Below are 18,867 nucleotides of genomic sequence, written 5' to 3'. Positions count from 1 at the left end.
TATTACTCCTCGTGCTAAAACCACTCACTTTGATTGCATACGTACACACACAGTCAAGCATGTGCCAGACATGTCATGTGATCCTGCTCCTACATCACTTCCACTTTGAAAGAAAGACTAAACGGGGCACTATAATGAAACAATGACGGCGAGCTAAATAAAGTCACTATCCGGTAATCTGAATGGCCTAGATTAATGTCCACTTAGATTAAATAAACATTAACTAGGGGAGTAGCACTGTCCGGTAGTCCAGCGCTTTTGCACTAGTCTCACGTTACGCTCAATGTTTCACTCCGTCCTTGTTTATCCAGTTGTTGGGCTTTATCCGCATACCGTAAAATTCCGGTTATAAGCCCCCCCCCCCCCCCGGTTATAGGCCCATCTACCTGGAAACAAAAAAATAAATGTTTTTAACCTAAAAACGTATTTCGATCAACACTCCCGTGGCTCGTTTCAAAACGTTTTTTATTCCGCTTATAAGCTCTTCCGGATATAAGCCCCTCTGCTTATTAACCCACACAAAACCCCTTACGAAGTTGTATAAGCCCAGGGCTTATAACCGATTCGGGATGACTTGATTATGACTGGGCACTACTGGCTCTAATAAGGGAAGGTTGAGATCTGGAAGTTCATCATCATCACTTTCAACTTCAAGTGGGTCGTCCCTGTAAATGCTGCCACACCCTTCAGGGGATTCAAGGGCATCTTCTCCCCGTCTTCCGGGCTGCCTTGCTCTTGATCAGTTTGGCTTTGCCAACTCGCATCCATTTTCGAGTGCTTATGTTTGTATAGCTTTAAGTTGTCGAAATGCACAACTTCAGAGCGGCTTACAGGGTCTTGTGGCCTCTTGATGCAGTAGATGACCTCTGTTGTACGTTCTTACACTTTGTAGGGGCTTACATTAAAACGTGGCTGCTTAGGGTTGCACAAAAAGACCTGGTCTCTGGGCTGGTAGAGGCATGCTTTCACTTCACGATGGAAGTTCTCTTTCTGCCATTGTTGTGATGTTCTCAGTTGCTCTCGGGCATCTTGCTTGGATACGTAATCTCCAGAAAGATCTGGTGCGCTGCTTCTGGTTCACCCACCATTACATCTAAGGGGAGTCACATCTCTCTGCCAAACATGAGCATGAATGAAGTGTCCCCAGTTGAGATGTGCTTGCTACTCCAGTATGCCATCAGATAAGCTCCAAGGTGTTGGTCCCATGTTATTGGCTTGCTCAATACCTTTGCCATTAACAGGCCCTTGATGGTCTTGTTAGCATTCTCCGCCTGCCCATTCCCAGCCAGGTGGTATGCCAATGTGCTACTTTTCTTGATTTCTAGCATTTGGCACGGTTCACCAAAAAGGTGGGACTCGAAGTTGCTCCCGTGGTCAGAATGGCTGGAATCAGGTGCACCATACCAATAAACCCAGTTGTCTACTAAGGCTCTGGTGCAAGTCTTGCCTCTTTGGTTTTGTAAGGCATACGCTTCCATTTACTTTGTAAATGAACACTGGACAGTCAGGATGTAGCGGTTACCACATTGTTTTGGTTCTGGGAAGGGGACCAATGATGTCAATGTGTAGTTGCTGAAAAGGGTAAGTTGAAGGGATGGGGTGGAGCGATACCTTGGGCGTTTTCCCAGGATGCTTGCACTCAGCACAGGTCAAACAGGCAACACAATGGTCTTTCACAATTTTGGCAAGACCAGGCCTCCAAAATCTGGCTTGTACTTAACGCAGTGTTTTGAGCTGCCCAAGATGGCTTCCTTTTTGCCCATCATGCAACCGTTGCAGTGCTGGTCTTACCAGAGTTTCGGGGACCCTGGGTTTGAAATTCTTCGACTTTCCTCTTGGTTGAATTCTGAATATCTCATCCTTCAACTCTAGTAGTTCTCGTTGAGCCCATATTGCCCTAGAGATCGGATTCAGACAGGAAAGTTTATCATGTGATGGTTTAGGTTTGCCTTCTTTGATTCTCGCAATCACTGGGCTATTATCAGGATCACTGCGTTGGACCTGGGCAATTTCGACTGCAGTCCAAGAAAATTGGCCTTCTGAGGCTTTGGACTCCCCCTCCTTCTCCTTGTCTGGTTGCAGGACTGGTGCGGAAACACATTCGGTGTTACCACACGATGAGCAACTTCATGTTTTCGTCTCAGTCTGCGGGATAGTTCATCTGCCTTTGCATGACTCATTCCAGAACGGTGCTCAATGGTGAAGTCATTCCTGAAGTCTCTCCAGCCACCGTGTTACCTGTCCTTCTTGTTGTTTAATTGACATCAGCCACCTCAAGGCATGCACGTAAAATGTTCGTCCTCGAAGATAATAATGGAAGTGATCAATAAAATCAACCAGAGCAAGCATCTCAAGTCAGGTTGCGCAGTTATTTCTTTCATGGCGGTGTAATGTGCGGCTTCCATAAGCAACTACGCGTTCTGTGCTATCAGCTTGCTTTTGAGAGAGCACAGCACCAATACTGCTCGATTCTCCCCAAACGTTGCCTATCAACCTCGTTTCTCTTGAATGGAGGTAGTCGACGGGCTTGCTTGCTTAATAGTGGTGGCTGAACACCACCAAGTCACAGCAGTATCCAAAAGCATTGACATACAAGTGTGATTAACCAGACCAGAAACATAAACACCACGACCACTGCTTAATACATACAAATTTTTCTCTGTACACTCTTTATCGTCGCATGAACTCTCGGTCCTTGAACCGTTCATGGGGACTGGTTGACCCTCGGTAGTCCCCTCTTCCCGTTTCCCGATGTCCTGAGGCCATTTCGGGCATAATGGTTGTAATTCTGACAACGATAACATCTAACTCTTGCAGATTCCCGACGGCGCTTTGCTTTTCCAACCTTTCGAGCCGCGAATTAATGGAGCCATCAGGCTCTCTGAAACTTTGAGACCATTTTCATTTTCTTCTTTAAAGGAGAAGTTCACTCCAGAAATCGTATTTTTTTTGTTATCACCAATAAAAAGTTCACATAAAGGTTAGCTACTCACCGAAGTTTCAGCTTCTGAAGTGCATGTTTTCCTAACGAAATTCGTCTTCAAAGAAGCCCAAAATTCGGCTTCGCGAGCCGCCATTTTGAAGCTGAAACTTAGCAGCCTGGCCTCATTCGTGACGTCTTTCCGTCCAAGCGATTTTGCGCGGCTGCCAAGCTTGTTTAGAATTTATAAGCACGAGGTGATGGCTGCTCTAGAACCGTATCGTTTCGAGCCAGAACGTGCTCATAATCCCCGTCAATAGCCACAGTGACAATGATGAAGCAAACGATCAGTTAGGAGGTACATTCTGGCGTACTTGTGAGCGATGTGAAGTCATGCCGACCCAGAGAGAATGTGTTTGTTGCCGAGATGAGCCAAAGGTAGAATTTGTATATCAGTGGACGTCGTGTTTGTTGCAAAAGGAAATTAATTTTTAATTGTCAACTGCTTTAAGTGGTTAAAAATAAAGCCGCATACTTGCGTTTTTGGATCTGATTGTGTCTGTTTTTTATTATTTTAATTACTGCTTGGCGGCGTGACAATGACGCTTCGATAGTGTGTTTTAAAAATCGAGCGGTGCTAGGAACTGCGATCGTAGGTTTCCAATAGATATTGTAAGAGATCGTCTTTACCTTAACCGATGCACAGTCGGTGAGAATGTTTAAAAATTAAAGTAATGACTAGTGTAGGAGTTTGCAAACTGACCTGAGTGCAGGCTTGTCAATTGGCATTATTTATTCGAATTCTATTCAGTATAAAAAGCTTAATATATGGATTTCACATGTTCTGAGCATATTGAAATTAGATTTACTAAATGCCTGTATTATACTGAATCTAAAATTTTGCTCTTTAATTTCATTCAATCTTTTTTTTTATAATTTAAAAAAGTTTTTAAATATTATGGCAATTTATTTCCAAATTTCTTTGTGCTTTTAAATATACCACATCATATGTTTTGAAAACATTTGTATGAAATTTATTAGTTTACCAATATTATAACTGTTTTGTATATAATCCAAATGCAAAATATTGATATTACACTTATTGTCATTACAATTTTACACATCTAAATTGCCCATTGTTATCTCCAGCAACTATATATCGCTATGCTGCTTACCGTCAGTAAATGTCAGAAATGTGGTGGGTGTATGGAAAGCTGGGTAGGAAGAGAAGGAAGGAGATTCCAGCCTGTGATTTCCTGGTCATTAGAAAACCAGTCACAGAATTAGATTTTTTTAATATATTTTTTTTGGATGAGCTTCAAATGTGGCTCCAGCTCAAGTGTTGAACATGTATGTAGACTCAGCGTTAAAACCATACCTTGTGAATATGTTTTGATGGTGTGTAATTTCACGATACTGAAGCTGCTGTTGGGGTTGCAGTTTACAGTGTGGGTCTGAAGTGGTTCCTCTTCTGTCACAAGTGTATAAGTGTTGTAAAAAGTAAATCTACAAATAAACACTTAATTTTACTGAATGGGGTCCATGCGAATAATTTTAACAAGGCTGGTTAATTAGGATCATTTTTATTAGGTCCAACTTTCATTTGAGATGGATAAGACTCTCCAGTGGTCATGTACCCTACAGTCAGGCATGTCACTAAGGGCCGGCTCCCAGCTAATTTAACCGGCTGAAATTTCACATGAAAACAAAGACTTAGGTAAACTTTTAGAGCTGCCAAGGCCAGAAAAGCCAGCTGGTTTTGTTGATGAGCTGGCTAAGTGTTTTCTTAGCTACATCCCTGTACATTGTTTTAATTTATTAAATAGTCCCTAGATTTATCTGTGGATAACATAAGCCAGTCTTAGAATAACGTGTTTCTGTAGTGCATGGTATCTAAGCTTAAACTAAGATGTACTACTGATTATTTGTCTTATATATACAATCATTATCAATATTATTTAATTGTAATATTCTCTGCTCCAAGATAAATGTGAAGCTACATTCTCATTGCAAGTTAGTTATTTTCATGATCTTTTCCCCTTAATTAAAACTAATAAATTTGCAGAACCTGTTATAATACTTGTCACTTCTAGTGCATTACATAAGAATAATTTCAAACTGCTGGTTGACCTTATGGCTAAGAGCAATAGAGATAGTATTAAAACTCTTTTTTGTGAAATAATTCAAAGCTGCTTTGAACTCAGTGGGTTAAAATTGAGAGACTTTTTCAACAGAATATTAGACACATATCAAGGAAAAACCACATTGTTATCTTCTTAATATAACCAATGCAAAGTTGGGTCGGCCATTGCTATATGTAATTCAGAAACAAGACATCAAGATGTCCACAAATCTGGAAATGCTTTCAAAATTAATGTCATAAAGTGATGCATCACTTTTTTTTACTAAATCCCTTTTAAAAAGCAGTTTTCTCCCTAGGAATTGGGCAGAATTTGGACTGTGGTTTTCAAATTTCAAAACCTGATTTGCAGAACTTCATTGTTCCCGCACATTACTATCACTTTTCTGTCTCTTTTCCAGGGCAAAAAATTAACTAATTTTGCTTTGAGAAGATTTTAATTTCTGTTCTGAGCAACCCGAGTCGGCTGAGCTCACCATTCTTTCCACGAATGCAAGAATGATATTTAGTAGTCCATGTACGGCACCTTGAAGTGCTGTTGTGTTTCTGTAACAATTTGATAAAGGTAGCTACTGTTCAAGGAAATGAATGCATCACACTCACAGATTTAAACAAATTAATTCAAGGGTAAATCACTTTAATTAATGTTATGTTAAATCTTCAATTTAAGCCAGGCAGCAATGATTTTTCTGTGGATCAAGCTAGAGAACAGAGAACATACAGACTGTATCACAGAGTGACAATTCCACAAACTTTATACCACCAAGGGCCAGGTTACACAATGCATTATTTCTCCTAATGGAGACAATCCTTCTAATCATTTAATTCAATAAATACTGGATGGAAATTTCCTTCTTTCAGCATCACTTAAATCACTTAGTTAAAGGGTGGTTTAGTTTTAAAATTTCTTCATTAAAACTCTAAAAAAAAACTGTGTAAAACTCTAAATGAAACCTGGACATGAGCTGCAAGTCAGGGTAATATTTGCAGGCAGTACTGGTGTTTGAAGGGGAGCGTACATTAATGGCACCCTTGCTTGCGAAGAACTGATCTTCAACAAATTGGTAAGACTTTCCATAGATTGGTTTTGCAACCAATTTTTTCTGAAATTTAGGCCACTCGTTTATGTCTACTAATAATTTAATACAAGTGTTTTCAAAAAATATGATGTGGGATATTTAAAAGCACAAAAAAATTTGGAATAGAATTCGAATAAATAATGCTATTTGACAAGCCTGCACTAGTCAGTTTGTTAATATTAAAACATTCTCACCGATTCTGCATCGGTTAAGGTAAAGACGATCTCTTACAATATCTATTGGAAACCTACGATCGCAGTTCCTAGCACCGCTCGATTTTTAAAACACACTATCGAAGCGTCCTCATTTTTAGTGATACAAGATATTCCTTCGTGTCACGCCGCCAAGCAGTAATTAAAATAATAAAAAACAGACACAATCAGATCCAAAAACGCAAGTATGCGGCTTTATTTTTAACCACTTAAAGCAGTTGACAATTAAAAATTAATTTCCTTTTGCAACAAACACGACGTCCACTGATATACAAATTCTACCTTTGGCTCATCTCGGCAACAAACACATTCTCTCTGGGTCGGCATGACTTCACATCGCTCACAAGTACGCCAGAATGTACCTCCTAACTGATCGTTTGCTTCATCATTGTCACTGTGGCTATTGACGGGGATTATGAGCACGTTCTGGCTCGAAACGATACGGTTCTAGAGCAGCCATCACCTCGTGCTTATAAATTCTAAACAAGCTTGGCAGCCGCGCAAAATCGCTTGGACGGAAAGACGTCACGAATGAGGCCAGGCTGCTAAGTTTCAGCTTCAAAATGGCGGCTCGCGAAGCCGAATTTTGGGCTTCTTTGAAGACGAATTTCGTTAGGAAAACATGCACTTCAGAAGCTGAAACTTCGGTGAGTAGCTAACCTTTATGTGAACTTTTTATTGGTGATAACAAAAAAAATACGATTTCTGGAGTGAACTTCTCCTTTAACATTTAGCTGGGATCGTGGCGGCTTGTATATTCAGCTGAGTTTTGCGAAGTAACACGATCGCTCTCCAGTTGTCGTACCAAGCTAAAGGCGACTGAAAGGCCATCGGGTTGCTTGATAAACAACTGTTCGGGACATCCGTCACTGCAGCGAACACCCTCCAAAACTCAGTCTTTTGCTATTTCTTCCTTAAAACAAAAGTCGGGGTCAGGGTTGGCGTTCTCAGCCGGTTCCAGAAGATTATCAACACACACTTCAACGTTCTCGTTGCTGTTTTGTTGGCGAGCTTGAAGAATCAGTTTATGAAATGAATATATGAAATTCATATATTCGTACTGCGGATATACATTTTAAGCAAATGAAAGATCATCACAGTAATGTACTCAACTTAAGCAGTTAAGAAAAGCAAGCCTGAAAAAAATTCTGAAAAAAATTCAGGCTTGAACGGGAATCGAACCCATGACCTCTGCGATACTAGTGCAGCGCTCTAACCAACTGAGCCATCAAGCCAACTGGGAGCTGGTCACTTGTGAGTTTTTAATATACCCGTGGATGGAGAAGAATGAATATATGCCGTAACACGTTGTAAAAATTCTGGATAGGAATCAGTTTGTAATCCCGAGGGGATTTGACTGTGTCATAACGAGCTGTAACATGTTGAAAAAATTCTGGATAGGAGCTGCTCTCCGGAATTCTAAGAAGTTGAATGGCTCTATATGCTGCTTGGTCCAGTAAGGTGACCAGAAAAGTTTCTAATTTTTTTTTGTCCCAGTTTGTAGGTTTTAGTAAAGTATACAACTTCAAACAGAATTTTAAAAAACATACGTATATGGTGTCACATTACCTAGACTCTCTGTAAGGCAGACACTGATCTTAAGAAGAACAGTTGGGGCGTCCCGAAGGTGTCCGTCTTTGAGAGAGTAGACTGTAGTTTCAAAACGAACAGACCATCGAAATTGCATGTCTTGTGCCTTTTTGTTGAGGCTGAAGGCAGCCATCGCGTCATCTGTCATATAACTTAACAGACGCACGTCACAAACTGCTAGCTTTATTATAATACAAGATAAAAGCGTGCAAACTTGCTCGAGTATTTCCTTTCCTTGCATGTCCCCTCACAGTACAACTCCTCAGTCTATCAAGGCCCACACTCCCTAACCCGTGTCAGAGTAGTAGACCACGGGCAGTGCGGCATTGACAAAACTCGGATCGGATCGGATCGGATCGGATCGCGGATAAGATCACGGATTGAATCACGTACCGGATCACGAAAAATAAAAAAAATAAAATAAGAAAATAAACAAACAAATAAATGGTTGTTAGTAACGGCGAAACGAGATTTTTTTTTTGTTTTTTTTTTTCTATAACTTAATTAATTTATTGCTATGAGCAAAATTAAATTAACAAATTCTCACCTTGCAGACCAGCAGATAGCCTGCGAACCCAGACGCATTTCCGGCTGTCGCTTGTCTCCGCCGAAAAATAGCGTCTGCGAAACCGAGCCAGAGAATGATTTCTGTGACGTCATTTCAAGGTAACCAATCACAATTTACCTTGCATATCCGAAGAGGTGCCACGCGTGTAGTCTGCGAGAGCATCGCACAAACGCGTGTAGAAAACAATGGCGAATGAGTTGGACACTGCACTGCGATGGGGAACGTGTTTCAGGTTAATGCTTTAACATACGTGAATTGGAAGAGAGAAGACGTACTCACTAATCTTTCGAATGGATTTGGGATCGGACATCAGTTAATTTCTAAGCATTGGCTGAGAGGAATACCGGTATTGACTATTGTGATCGTCTTTTCGCCGCTCATATTAAAGTGGAATGAAGGACTAGCAGGTCAGCCTATTATCGTCGCTTGCCGTAAATAAAATAGCGCTGAATAACGATACATTGAAAACCGAGAAAATAAGTATTAACAACAGCCGCTATTCGATCGTTTACACATCACCAGAGTCTTGGATAGGTGAGCATGAGTTAAATATCCGGTAGCAGCAGTCGTTGACGAGCCACATGTTACTTGTTTTGTTGGTAAGTTTATTTGATTGTATACTATCACCAGCGATTTCAAAACAAGTCAGAAAATCGATTAGGAATTTTACGGTAAAATGCATGATCAACTGGAACCGTACAGCCAAGAGAGCGATGAAAATCGAGCCTAGTTCCGGTGTTTTTGGGTCAATTGGGCTATTAAAATTAATACTTCTGTTATCCCGGGGTATCCAATCGAACAAAATCGAACCGAAAATCAATCGAACCCAATCGAACACCAATCGTTCGATTGGGTTCGGTAATCGAACAAAATCGAACATCTATTTCGCTGTGAGTTCGATTTCCGAACCAATCGAACCAATCGAACACAGTCGAACTCAATCGGGTTCGATTTTGTTCGGAATCTTTCTCTTGATAAGTAAATCACGCAGGACTAATCAAAATCAACTTTTATTGAATGGAATAAATATAAAAACGTCCAAATATCGAACTGAATGTCAATGTTTAGTAAAATATATTTGGTAGAAGAGAACAAAACGACGGTAAAAGAGCTGAAATGCACTATTGTTTACATTTCTATATTAGAAGGAAGGATATGGTTTCTGCCCTGCTTTTAACCGTTACACTCAAACAGAAGTTGCACCATTTTATTCACTGCAACACAGGCAGTTGTGTTCAATATGTGAAGAACACACATGTGTTACAAAATTTCTCCCAACCACGTGGCAGACTGGTGTGTCCGTGGCTATTGTGCAGACAATCGTCCTATCCCGGGTATGGCGAATCGCCAAAAAAGGATTAGGGGAATGGTGCACCGTGCAATATGTACACAGCAGGAGTTCGGTAATCGAACGTTCGATTGAGTTCGATTGTTGGTTGTTCGGTAATCGAACGTTCGATTGAGTTCGATTGTTCACTGTTCGGTAATCGAACGTTCGATTGAGTTCGATTGACCAAATTTTATTGTGAGTTCGATTATGTTCGATTACCGAACCCAATCGAACGATTGGTGTTCGATTGAGTTCGATTACCGAACGTTCGATTGGATACCCCGGGTGTTATCAGTGCATTTACTAATAGACAAAACTACCCTGTACTGAAACTAGGAGGAAGATAATAAATAAAAACAATAAATAAATATTATTGGTCAGAGTTGTATTTTTAGTGTACTGTCTCTTCCGAAAGAGATGATTCGTTCGAGCGACTCGCTGACATTCTCCTCTACGCCGCGGTGTAGATATAAACATAATTTTAGCTATCGCTCAGTGAAACCTGCAAAGGTTTATTGATTTTCATTCTTTGGGACAAGTGTTTGAGTCTTCATGGTGCAAAGAAGGGCGCTAGAAACGCAAAAGGGCCGGTTAAGAACTCGCAGGCATTGCAATGACGCTTGTCGCAACTTTTAATTTTTTGTGCAATTTCTCGAAACTGAACCGGAAATGCGTTTGGGTTCGCAGGCTACGAAAGGTGAAGATGAAACTCACCTGGTCGATTACCACCTCCTGTGTGTTGCTAGAATTTTTACCTATCTACCGACAAAATGTCGGACATTAACGACAAAATCTTATTGGATTCCATGCCCAATTTCGTCCAAGTTTTGCAGGGCGTTCTTTAATCGGTCGGTCAGCTATTCACGGCCCACGTAAACAGACAGATGTACATCTTGGTTTTGCATTGAATGATTTAAAAATGAAAGTATGCCTTATACATAAACCGAATACGATAAATTTATTTGCAACTGAAAATGTTTTTTTTGCAAAGAAACAACTTTCTCCGGTGTAAGAAACCTTCGATGTTTGTCCAACAGCTCGAGACAGCGATGTCGCGAGGGAGCCGCGCGGTGTGCACTCGTGTTTTATTCTGTCGCGTAATCTGATTGGCCAAAGGGAAACAAAACATGCGACGTCACAGAAATCATTCTCTGGCTCGGTTTCACAGACGCTATTTTTCGGCGGAGACAAGCGACAGCCGGAAATGCGTCTGGGTTCGCAGGCTAACCAGCAGACAGCGGTACCTGGAACCTATTTTTAAAATTTATTTTTCTTTATTTCACACACAATAGGCCGCAATATCGTTTGTGTCAGTTATATGATCTCTGGACTTAATTACCTAAAACTGGGCAAAGAAACAAACGAACAAACAAACAAACGGTAAATATGTCCCAAAAAAAAAAGGGCACCCACATTTTCTTAATCCTTCGAGGTCGATCTAGAGCCAGCCTTTTCTGAGTGAGGAATATTTCAAGGAGTTTTCTTGTCCCAATTGAGACAATGAAACGTACAAAGCCGAAGAAGTCAACGGAGCCGTTGGAAAAAAAATAGAAGGGCCTGTTAAGTTACTCATTTCATAAAAAAAAAGACAGAAAGAGAATAAAAAAAGCACTGACTAGGGGTATTTTCAGTTGGTCACTCATCCAGGTACTTATAACCCGCCTAACAGGGCTTAACTTCGGCGATCGGACAAGAACCGTTGCTTTCCATGTGGTATCAGAAAGAGCACGTAAATCAGCTAGTAAAAGTTAAGACCAGTTTTAGTAGGAAAATGCCAAATTGTACAAAAGATCCATTTAAACCAGGTATTACTTTTGTAACCCTCTCTTATAACCCCAGGGGGTGTACTCCGGCTTGTAACTGACGGGGATGATCGAAGGATTTTTTTGTGTTTGAAATTTTCGATTCCGGGATTTTTTGGGGTTGGAAGATTTGGCAAATATTTTTTGAGTGATTTGATTCAAATAGGGGATTTCTTTTTTGGGGGGGGGGATTAAAAACAAACTAAAGTGCCTTGGCGTTATATTGCCACTCCTGACAATTTAGGGGTAATTTAACAAGGGATTTTTGGGAAGGTTATTTTTGATCTAGGGATTTTTCGGGGTAATGTCGGAAGACTTAGGGATTTTTTTCGGTCCTGAGTTTTGCCTTCATTCGATCATGCCCGCCATTTACAAGTCTTTATTTCGTGGGATATATTTACTGTTTTTTGTTTCTTAATTTGCCCAGTTCTACGTAATCAGAAGTCCAGAGATCACATAAGCCACAAACGACATTGCAGCCTCAGTTGTGTGTGAAATAAAGAAAAAGTAGGTTCCAGAGACCGCTGTCTGCAGGTCTGCAAAGTGATAATTTTCTATTCATAGCATAAAGCAATTAAAAAAAATCTCGTTAACTACGCCAATTCTCGTTCCGCCGTTATGCCGATTACTCCCATATCCCTATCCCCTATATCTCTCCATGCCATAAGGCTTTGACATTCTCTTTTCACCCACTACGATTTGCTGCAAGGGCTCTGACATTCGCCCATGACTGCCACCCAGCTGTTTGCCTTTCATCTTCAACCATCCTCCTCCATGTTGTTTTCGGTGGACCCGGTCTTCTTCTCCCTTCTGGCCTCCACTCCAAAGCTGTGACACAATGTTCCTCTCTGCCTTTCCTCATTATATGACCAATTCAGTTCCATCTTCGGCGTCTGATCTCATCGCTCGTTCTGTTCTTCTCCTGATTTGTTCTGGATATGGTATGAGGCCACCTTATTCTTAGAATCCTCTTCATGCACTTGTATTGGAAACCGTCCAGCTTCTTTGCTTCTGTTTTGTAAGTTTCCAAGCCTCACATCCATACATCAAAACTGACCTAACAATTGTTTTAAACAATTGTACCTTCGTCTTCCTTCCAATCTCACTGGTGTCCCATAATCTTCGCATCCTATAGAAAACCTGTCTAGCTTAGTAGCCTATGCTGTATGTCCTTGGCTGTTCCGCCTTCTTTGTCCAGCAATGCACCTAAGTACACAAGTTCTTCCACATCATCTACCTGCTCACCATTAATCTCTAGACGCCGATCACTAACAACCATTTATTTGTTATTTATTTATTTATTTATTTTATTATTATTTTTTTATTTTTTGTTTTTACTTTTTACTTTTTTTATTTTTTTGTGATCCGATCCGCCCCCCGATCCGATCCGGTCCGATCCAGGTTTTGTCAACGCCGAGGGCAGTGCGCGCAAGGCCACGATCAGAAAATACTTTAAGACCGGTAGTGTCATAAAAAGAATCGACTTTTGAAGGTTCAAAGTGGCAGCTTTGTTTTAAAGGTTAATATTAAAATAGTATGTGAATAAAATTGACTGGTCCTGTGGTTGTGCTGTATTCATTGTTTGCCCGCTTCACCGGCCGATTTTATACAGCCATTACAGCAAGCTTTTTAACCTGGATGAGGACTGGAAACTCTGTTAAGAAAAATTAATTCTTTGGTAAGCCATGGTGGTACCTTTTTTAATCTTTGTGACCTTTTGAGCCGCTGTCAACATTTTCCAATTTTCTAGCCTTTCTAGCTGACGCAGTAGCGAAGCGCGCGAGTGACGTCACGACTTAGACAAGACGAAATTGCGGACGATTCTCCTAAAACAATTTCTAAAGCAGCCGGTATTCCTAAAACACTTTCATTAAAAGAGAACTTCGCCTTGATTCCCCAGGGGGGTATACTTGCAGTATACGTGACGGGGAGGTCCGACATATTTTTTTGGGTTGAAAATTTACACCCTCGGTATTTTTTTAGGTCTTAAAGTCTGTTTGATTGAATAAATCAGTATCGAGGTGCTAGGTGGCGTAGAAAATTTTGATGCCAGGTATTTTTTTGGGTGTAAAATTTCAGGCTCATGTATTTTTTTGGGTTCGCAATATGAGGCTCCGTCGGACCCCCCTGTCATGTATACTGCAAGTACACTCCTGAGCTAGATTCCTTCTATTTCTCTCAGAACAAACTGATGTTTTTTGAGCCTCGTGGCGGTTATATTCATTTGCATTCTATTTTTAGACCTCGCACGCTTCGCTATTAAAAATAATTGTTCAAGTTCAGTATTTCACCAAGAAGGATAACTCACCGATTGCTCATCGTTCATTTCTGCTGTGCAACACTTTTAAATTTCCAGATTTTTATAACTATAACTGCCTTTTCCATGTTCAGACTAATGCAGTAGGTCGATTATTTTTCTCTTACTAAAGCCTAGATGACCTACGGTGGTCATTATATTAGCCAACAGTAAAAATGAAAATCAGTGTTCATGCGAATTGAAGGAGAAAGTCTTTCTTTCTTGATAGTTTTCAGTTTATTTTAGTTTTATTTTAGTTTTATTTCAGTTTTATTGTTGTTTCCTAAAAAGACAAACATTTCCTAGTTGTCTACCTACAAGTTGTAACTCGCAGAGTACAGTGTCTGGGAACCATTGCCTGTGCAAATTTGCAGCATTTACAGGGACCGTAGGGAGGGAGGAGCTGGGAAGCTTTAGCCCTCCCCCCAACTTTTTTTTACAGTAATAAAGGAAAAAACTATATAAAAAATAAAAAAATAAACGAAACTCATGAATTATTAATGTTTTGAGAAAATTTCTTCTTCCACTATGAACGATCAGAATGCGAAAATTGTGTCAATCACAGCAACACGTGCCATGTCCCAACCGGAAGTTAACAATTTTGTCCTTCCAGATACACCAAAAGTAATAAGAATGCAATCAGAGGTAGTTTATCCCGTGAAATTGGAGCCTTTGTCAAACACCTCTATCACAGTGAAGCTGGCACAAAGTCTGCCCATTGCGCCATTGTTTACGAATCCAATGCATTGAAGCGAACGTCTGCTCAAAGCAAAGAAATAATTGGAACAGACTACAGCCTAGACTTTCTCAAAGTCGTTCGACGTGCGGTTGTTCATTTTAAGAGAACACAAGAGGTTTCCATAGGCTGCGTCCTTCCATTTAAATGGAAGCATTTTCTACAGAGGTCGAGCTCAAAAGAAGAGGAGAAGAAGTTCATATGTTTTACCCTCTTCTTGTTCTTCTTCTTCTTCTTCTTCTTCTTCTTCTTCTTCTTCTTCTTTGATCTCTTAAACCTTTTTGTGTCTGACAGCTACTTGAAAAGCGAAAAGGGCAAACAGCTTTTTCAATGACATCAGATCAATAATCTTGAAATCACTGAGACTGTAATTTCGATCACGTTGGAAGGACAAGAATCACAATATAACTGAAAAAGACATTGCAATGTATTACAATGTATTTTATTAAAAATAAAAGCAAAAGTTTTTTGATGTTGGCTTGTATCTTAAGCTCGATTTACTTGAGCGAGCTAGGATCCATGTGGTTGAAGCAGTTGTTCAATAAGCTTGCTACAATTATTTAACTCATTTTAAGCACTTTAATTTCCTCAGGTTTGAACTTCACTTGTTTGGAGGATTCCTTGATGGTAGGGGAACTTCTGACACATTGACAATATCCATCTTAAGTAGGTACCATATTTTTAGCTTTACGATTTTTTTATAATGTAGCTTGCATTCTGGCCCTATCTAATCCTTAATTCCTACTAGTAATAATCAGAGATTAAGGGAGTGCGTTCGACCCAAGATAAGGCTAGCAAGCGTAATTCGAGTTACACGACTGTTTATATCGTCATACAAATTTAAAACGACGGCGTGTGCAACATAAAGCGCGCATCCAACATCACTTAAAACTATCAGAGAAACAATCTCAATCCAACAGTGCACGAGCCAGCTAGCACAGCAATTATTTTACTACTGTTAAAAGGAGGACTGCCGAAACGTTTATTTTTTAGCACAACTTACAGGGCAAACTCGAAAACGCAAACCGAAGAAGATCGTTAGAACGAATCAAATTCGTTCCCAGGGTCTCTCGCAAAGAAACAGTGACGTCATTCATTAGCCAACCTGCCACATACCAAGATACATAGAACGACACATAAAACGACTTCCACTGGACAGCCACGGGACCACACGCCACCACAAGATTAGGATCTGTTCTCCTACCATCGAACACAAGAATTCAGTTTACAGCCTAGCGTTATCGGCTTCATGAAGTGTTTTTGCGCGCACTGTCATTGTTGATGTTGCTGTGACGCAATTAATTGCTTTCTAATGTCTAATCACATGAGATCGAGGCCAACTTGCCAGATACCGACATACATAATACAACACATAGAAACACTTTCGCTTGCGCGTTCACAGGACAACCACGGGGCCACAGGCCACCGCAAGATTAGGATGCGTTCTCCTACCGTCGAACGCAATAACTTTTTGTTCCTGACTTGGCTAGCTTTTGATCAGACATCTACTTGGGCCTTGCCAGTGACATTGCCCCTGCCTGCCTCGAGGTAAGTATTAAGGCTTTAAAATGGATTCCTTTCGTAAGTGCTGCTTCATTTACACTGGAAGTATCAGTTATCAATTTTGTATGGAATCCAAGTGCTTATGGCTTATCCAACAGTCTGGAGCAATGTTGTTATAGTGTTATTTGTCCATCAGGATAAGAGGCGACTATCATAATCACCAACGACAGGCTGGTTGTCTCAAATCAAAATATAACCTTTAGCTAGCGTTCAAAACGATTTTTCCAACCATAGCTTTCGCATTGGTGTTACAACTGTCACAGCTTGTAATGTGGTCCTTGATCCTTTTATTCAAGCGTTGGTTGAGTAATTGTTACACCAACTGTATGCTTGGATGCCAGCCTCTTAGCTTGGCTCTCCCCCGGATAACCGTGTGATTGCATAGCAGACAATTGGCAGATCCTTTGATGACTGTACATGTCTGTCCTAAATTAGGCCTTTATTCCATTGTGAGAGGGTCCTAGCCATCGGTTTTGACGGAGACTGACTGTTGCTCTTGTTGAAGATTGTTGCACAGTTCCTCGGGGTTCTTGACTCAGGGATTACTCCTGGTTGAAGATGCAGCAATCTATAACCTGACCATTGCCTGCGGAAGGTTTTCTTCCGGGGTTCAATTGCCACCCGCACCGAGTCAAATATTAAGTTGTTGGCTTTCTCGTAGATCATACCAATTGGCGAGTGCATGTAATACCTTCTTTGTTTTTCCGGCTAGGCTCGCTTGCACTGGGTGGTTGATGCTTAGACGGCTCAGTCCCTTGTCCACCTGTCACTTTAAAAAGTACTTTGGAGTTCTAAGTAGTAAAGCTGGTTAGCAAAATGATTTTTTGGGATCACTTTCTTGGTGAGCTTGGAAACCAGGCTTGATTTGGTAGCCGAGCCTTGTTTACAGACAACAGCGAAATTTTCACAGAATATCCACTGAAACTTCTTGAGAGCAACAGATGATTGTTTAGAAATGTCAAGCGATTCAAAAAATTATTTTGGTTTTCTAGTTGTCGAAATATCTGAACTTCGGTAAACAGTGGAACCCCGATATAACGATCTTCGATATAACGATGAATATGTTATGTCCCGGCAAAAGTAAAATATATGGGACGAAACCCCGATATAACGATATAATTTTACTGCCCCCTTGGCATATAGTTATATCGGGGTTCCACTGTACCATAAAATTGGCTCAGCCCGGAAGTAAGAAATATTGCAACAGAAAACATCACGCAAGCGAATGAATGGATAAATATCTCTATTTTAATACTTTAATAACCCAATAAGAATATTTGATGTTTGTTTAGAAATGCCAAGCGATTCTTAAAATTATTTTGGTTTCGAAGTGGACAAATTTTTCGAGCTCGTGCATACCATAAAATCGCCTCGTTCATGACACTTAACAGCCGTTCATCTTTCGATGTGCTTATCACAGCCCACTAACATGACTTTTTGAACTTGTGGGCTCATTTCCGGTCGGTGTTTATTTCATGCAAATGAGCCCATTTTGCTCATTTTGAGTTGCTCATTTGCTCATTGCTCATTTTCTCATTTTGTCGGCTACTCGAGCAACTGACAAAATGAGCAACTCAAAATGAGCAAATGAGCAACTCAAAGTGAGCAACTCAAAATAAGCAACTCAAAATAAGTAACTTAAAATGAGCACTGGTGGATCTAGGGGAGAGACCCGGGGGCATGGGTCCGGGTTCCACCATTATTTTCGGTCAAATAGAAGTAGTCCAGTCATTTTACTAAAAAATAATGGGTCAACCTGCAACTAATTGCAACAGAAGAAATTCCAACGGTTTTTGACCGAGAAACTTATCATTAATATCATATTAAAAGTCCCAGAAAATCCCGGAAGGGAAAGTCATTGAAATGTGGGTTTTTTTAGAAGCTCCGAGACACGTTTTTAGAGATGCACGGAAACGAGGCTGAATAAAGCTTTTCCAAAAATGCGCGTGTTTATGTCTTAAAAGTCAAAAATACAACAAAATTAGAAACGATATCTCAATTGAAAGGTTTTCTTATTTTAGAAATCAAGTTAATTTGGGATATTTCATCTGTACACAGCTTTAATTTTATGTCTATTTTAGTTGCTTGCCGCGTAAAAAAGTCGCAACCCTAGCCTGTGTATGGGACTGAATGACATTAAGTAAAGTTGGCTTTTTTATCTGGAGCGATTTTTTATTTCTTTATTTTTTAATGAAACTTGTTGAACTGTTCAAACCTTTCTTCAAAAATAGTGATACAATTAAAGGAAGCTTAATTATCGTGTGGAAAGAGAAATAAAAGCGTGAGTTGGCGTGAGGTCGAAGTTTTTAACTCGGAGGCGTGCATGAGACTCACACCCAAGGCGGGTGAGTTCGCAGGTATAGTGTGCTGTGTTTGACACCTGCAGAAATTTTAATCTCCGTCGAACAAAATGGTTTAAGAACTTCAATGTTCTGTGCTCAGACCAGGTAAGTGTATTCTGAGTTCTCTTCAAGAGTAGTTTTTTTCTTTCAAAATGGAGAAGTTTCCCTTTGCTGACTCATAGTGTATCACATCCAATGCAGTGTTTCCAAAGCGATTCTAACGAGTTTTCTGCGGCTACAGTATTTCTTTGAGTCTTTCAACGCAGTTGCGACGTATTACATTCTGGTT

The 18,867-nt window shown here is 40.3% G+C and overlaps 1 protein-coding gene and 1 non-coding gene across 2 annotated transcripts in view; one reads left to right on the top strand and one right to left on the bottom strand.

Moving 5' to 3' along the window:
• Positions 1-18,867, top strand: part of LOC144632709 (protein N-terminal asparagine amidohydrolase-like) — a 112,614-nt gene that overhangs the window by 74,910 nt on the left and 18,837 nt on the right. The window contains exon 5 of the mRNA XM_078491418.1: positions 15,266-15,339. Coding sequence (XP_078347544.1) covers positions 15,266-15,339 — 74 coding nt within the window. The remainder of the gene's footprint in view (positions 1-15,265; positions 15,340-18,867) is intronic.
• On the bottom strand, positions 7,513-7,586 carry Trnat-agu (transfer RNA threonine (anticodon AGU)). Its single transcript has one exon. It is a non-coding gene; the product is annotated as a tRNA-Thr (tRNA).

Source organism: Oculina patagonica, chromosome 12 (assembly GCF_052425735.1).
Source record: "Oculina patagonica isolate OP01 chromosome 12, crgOcupat, whole genome shotgun sequence".
In the NCBI taxonomy this organism is placed as follows: domain Eukaryota; kingdom Metazoa; phylum Cnidaria; class Anthozoa; order Scleractinia; family Oculinidae; genus Oculina; species Oculina patagonica.
Note: the sequence above shows the minus strand (reverse complement) of the source record. Positions and strands in the feature narration are given on the sequence as shown.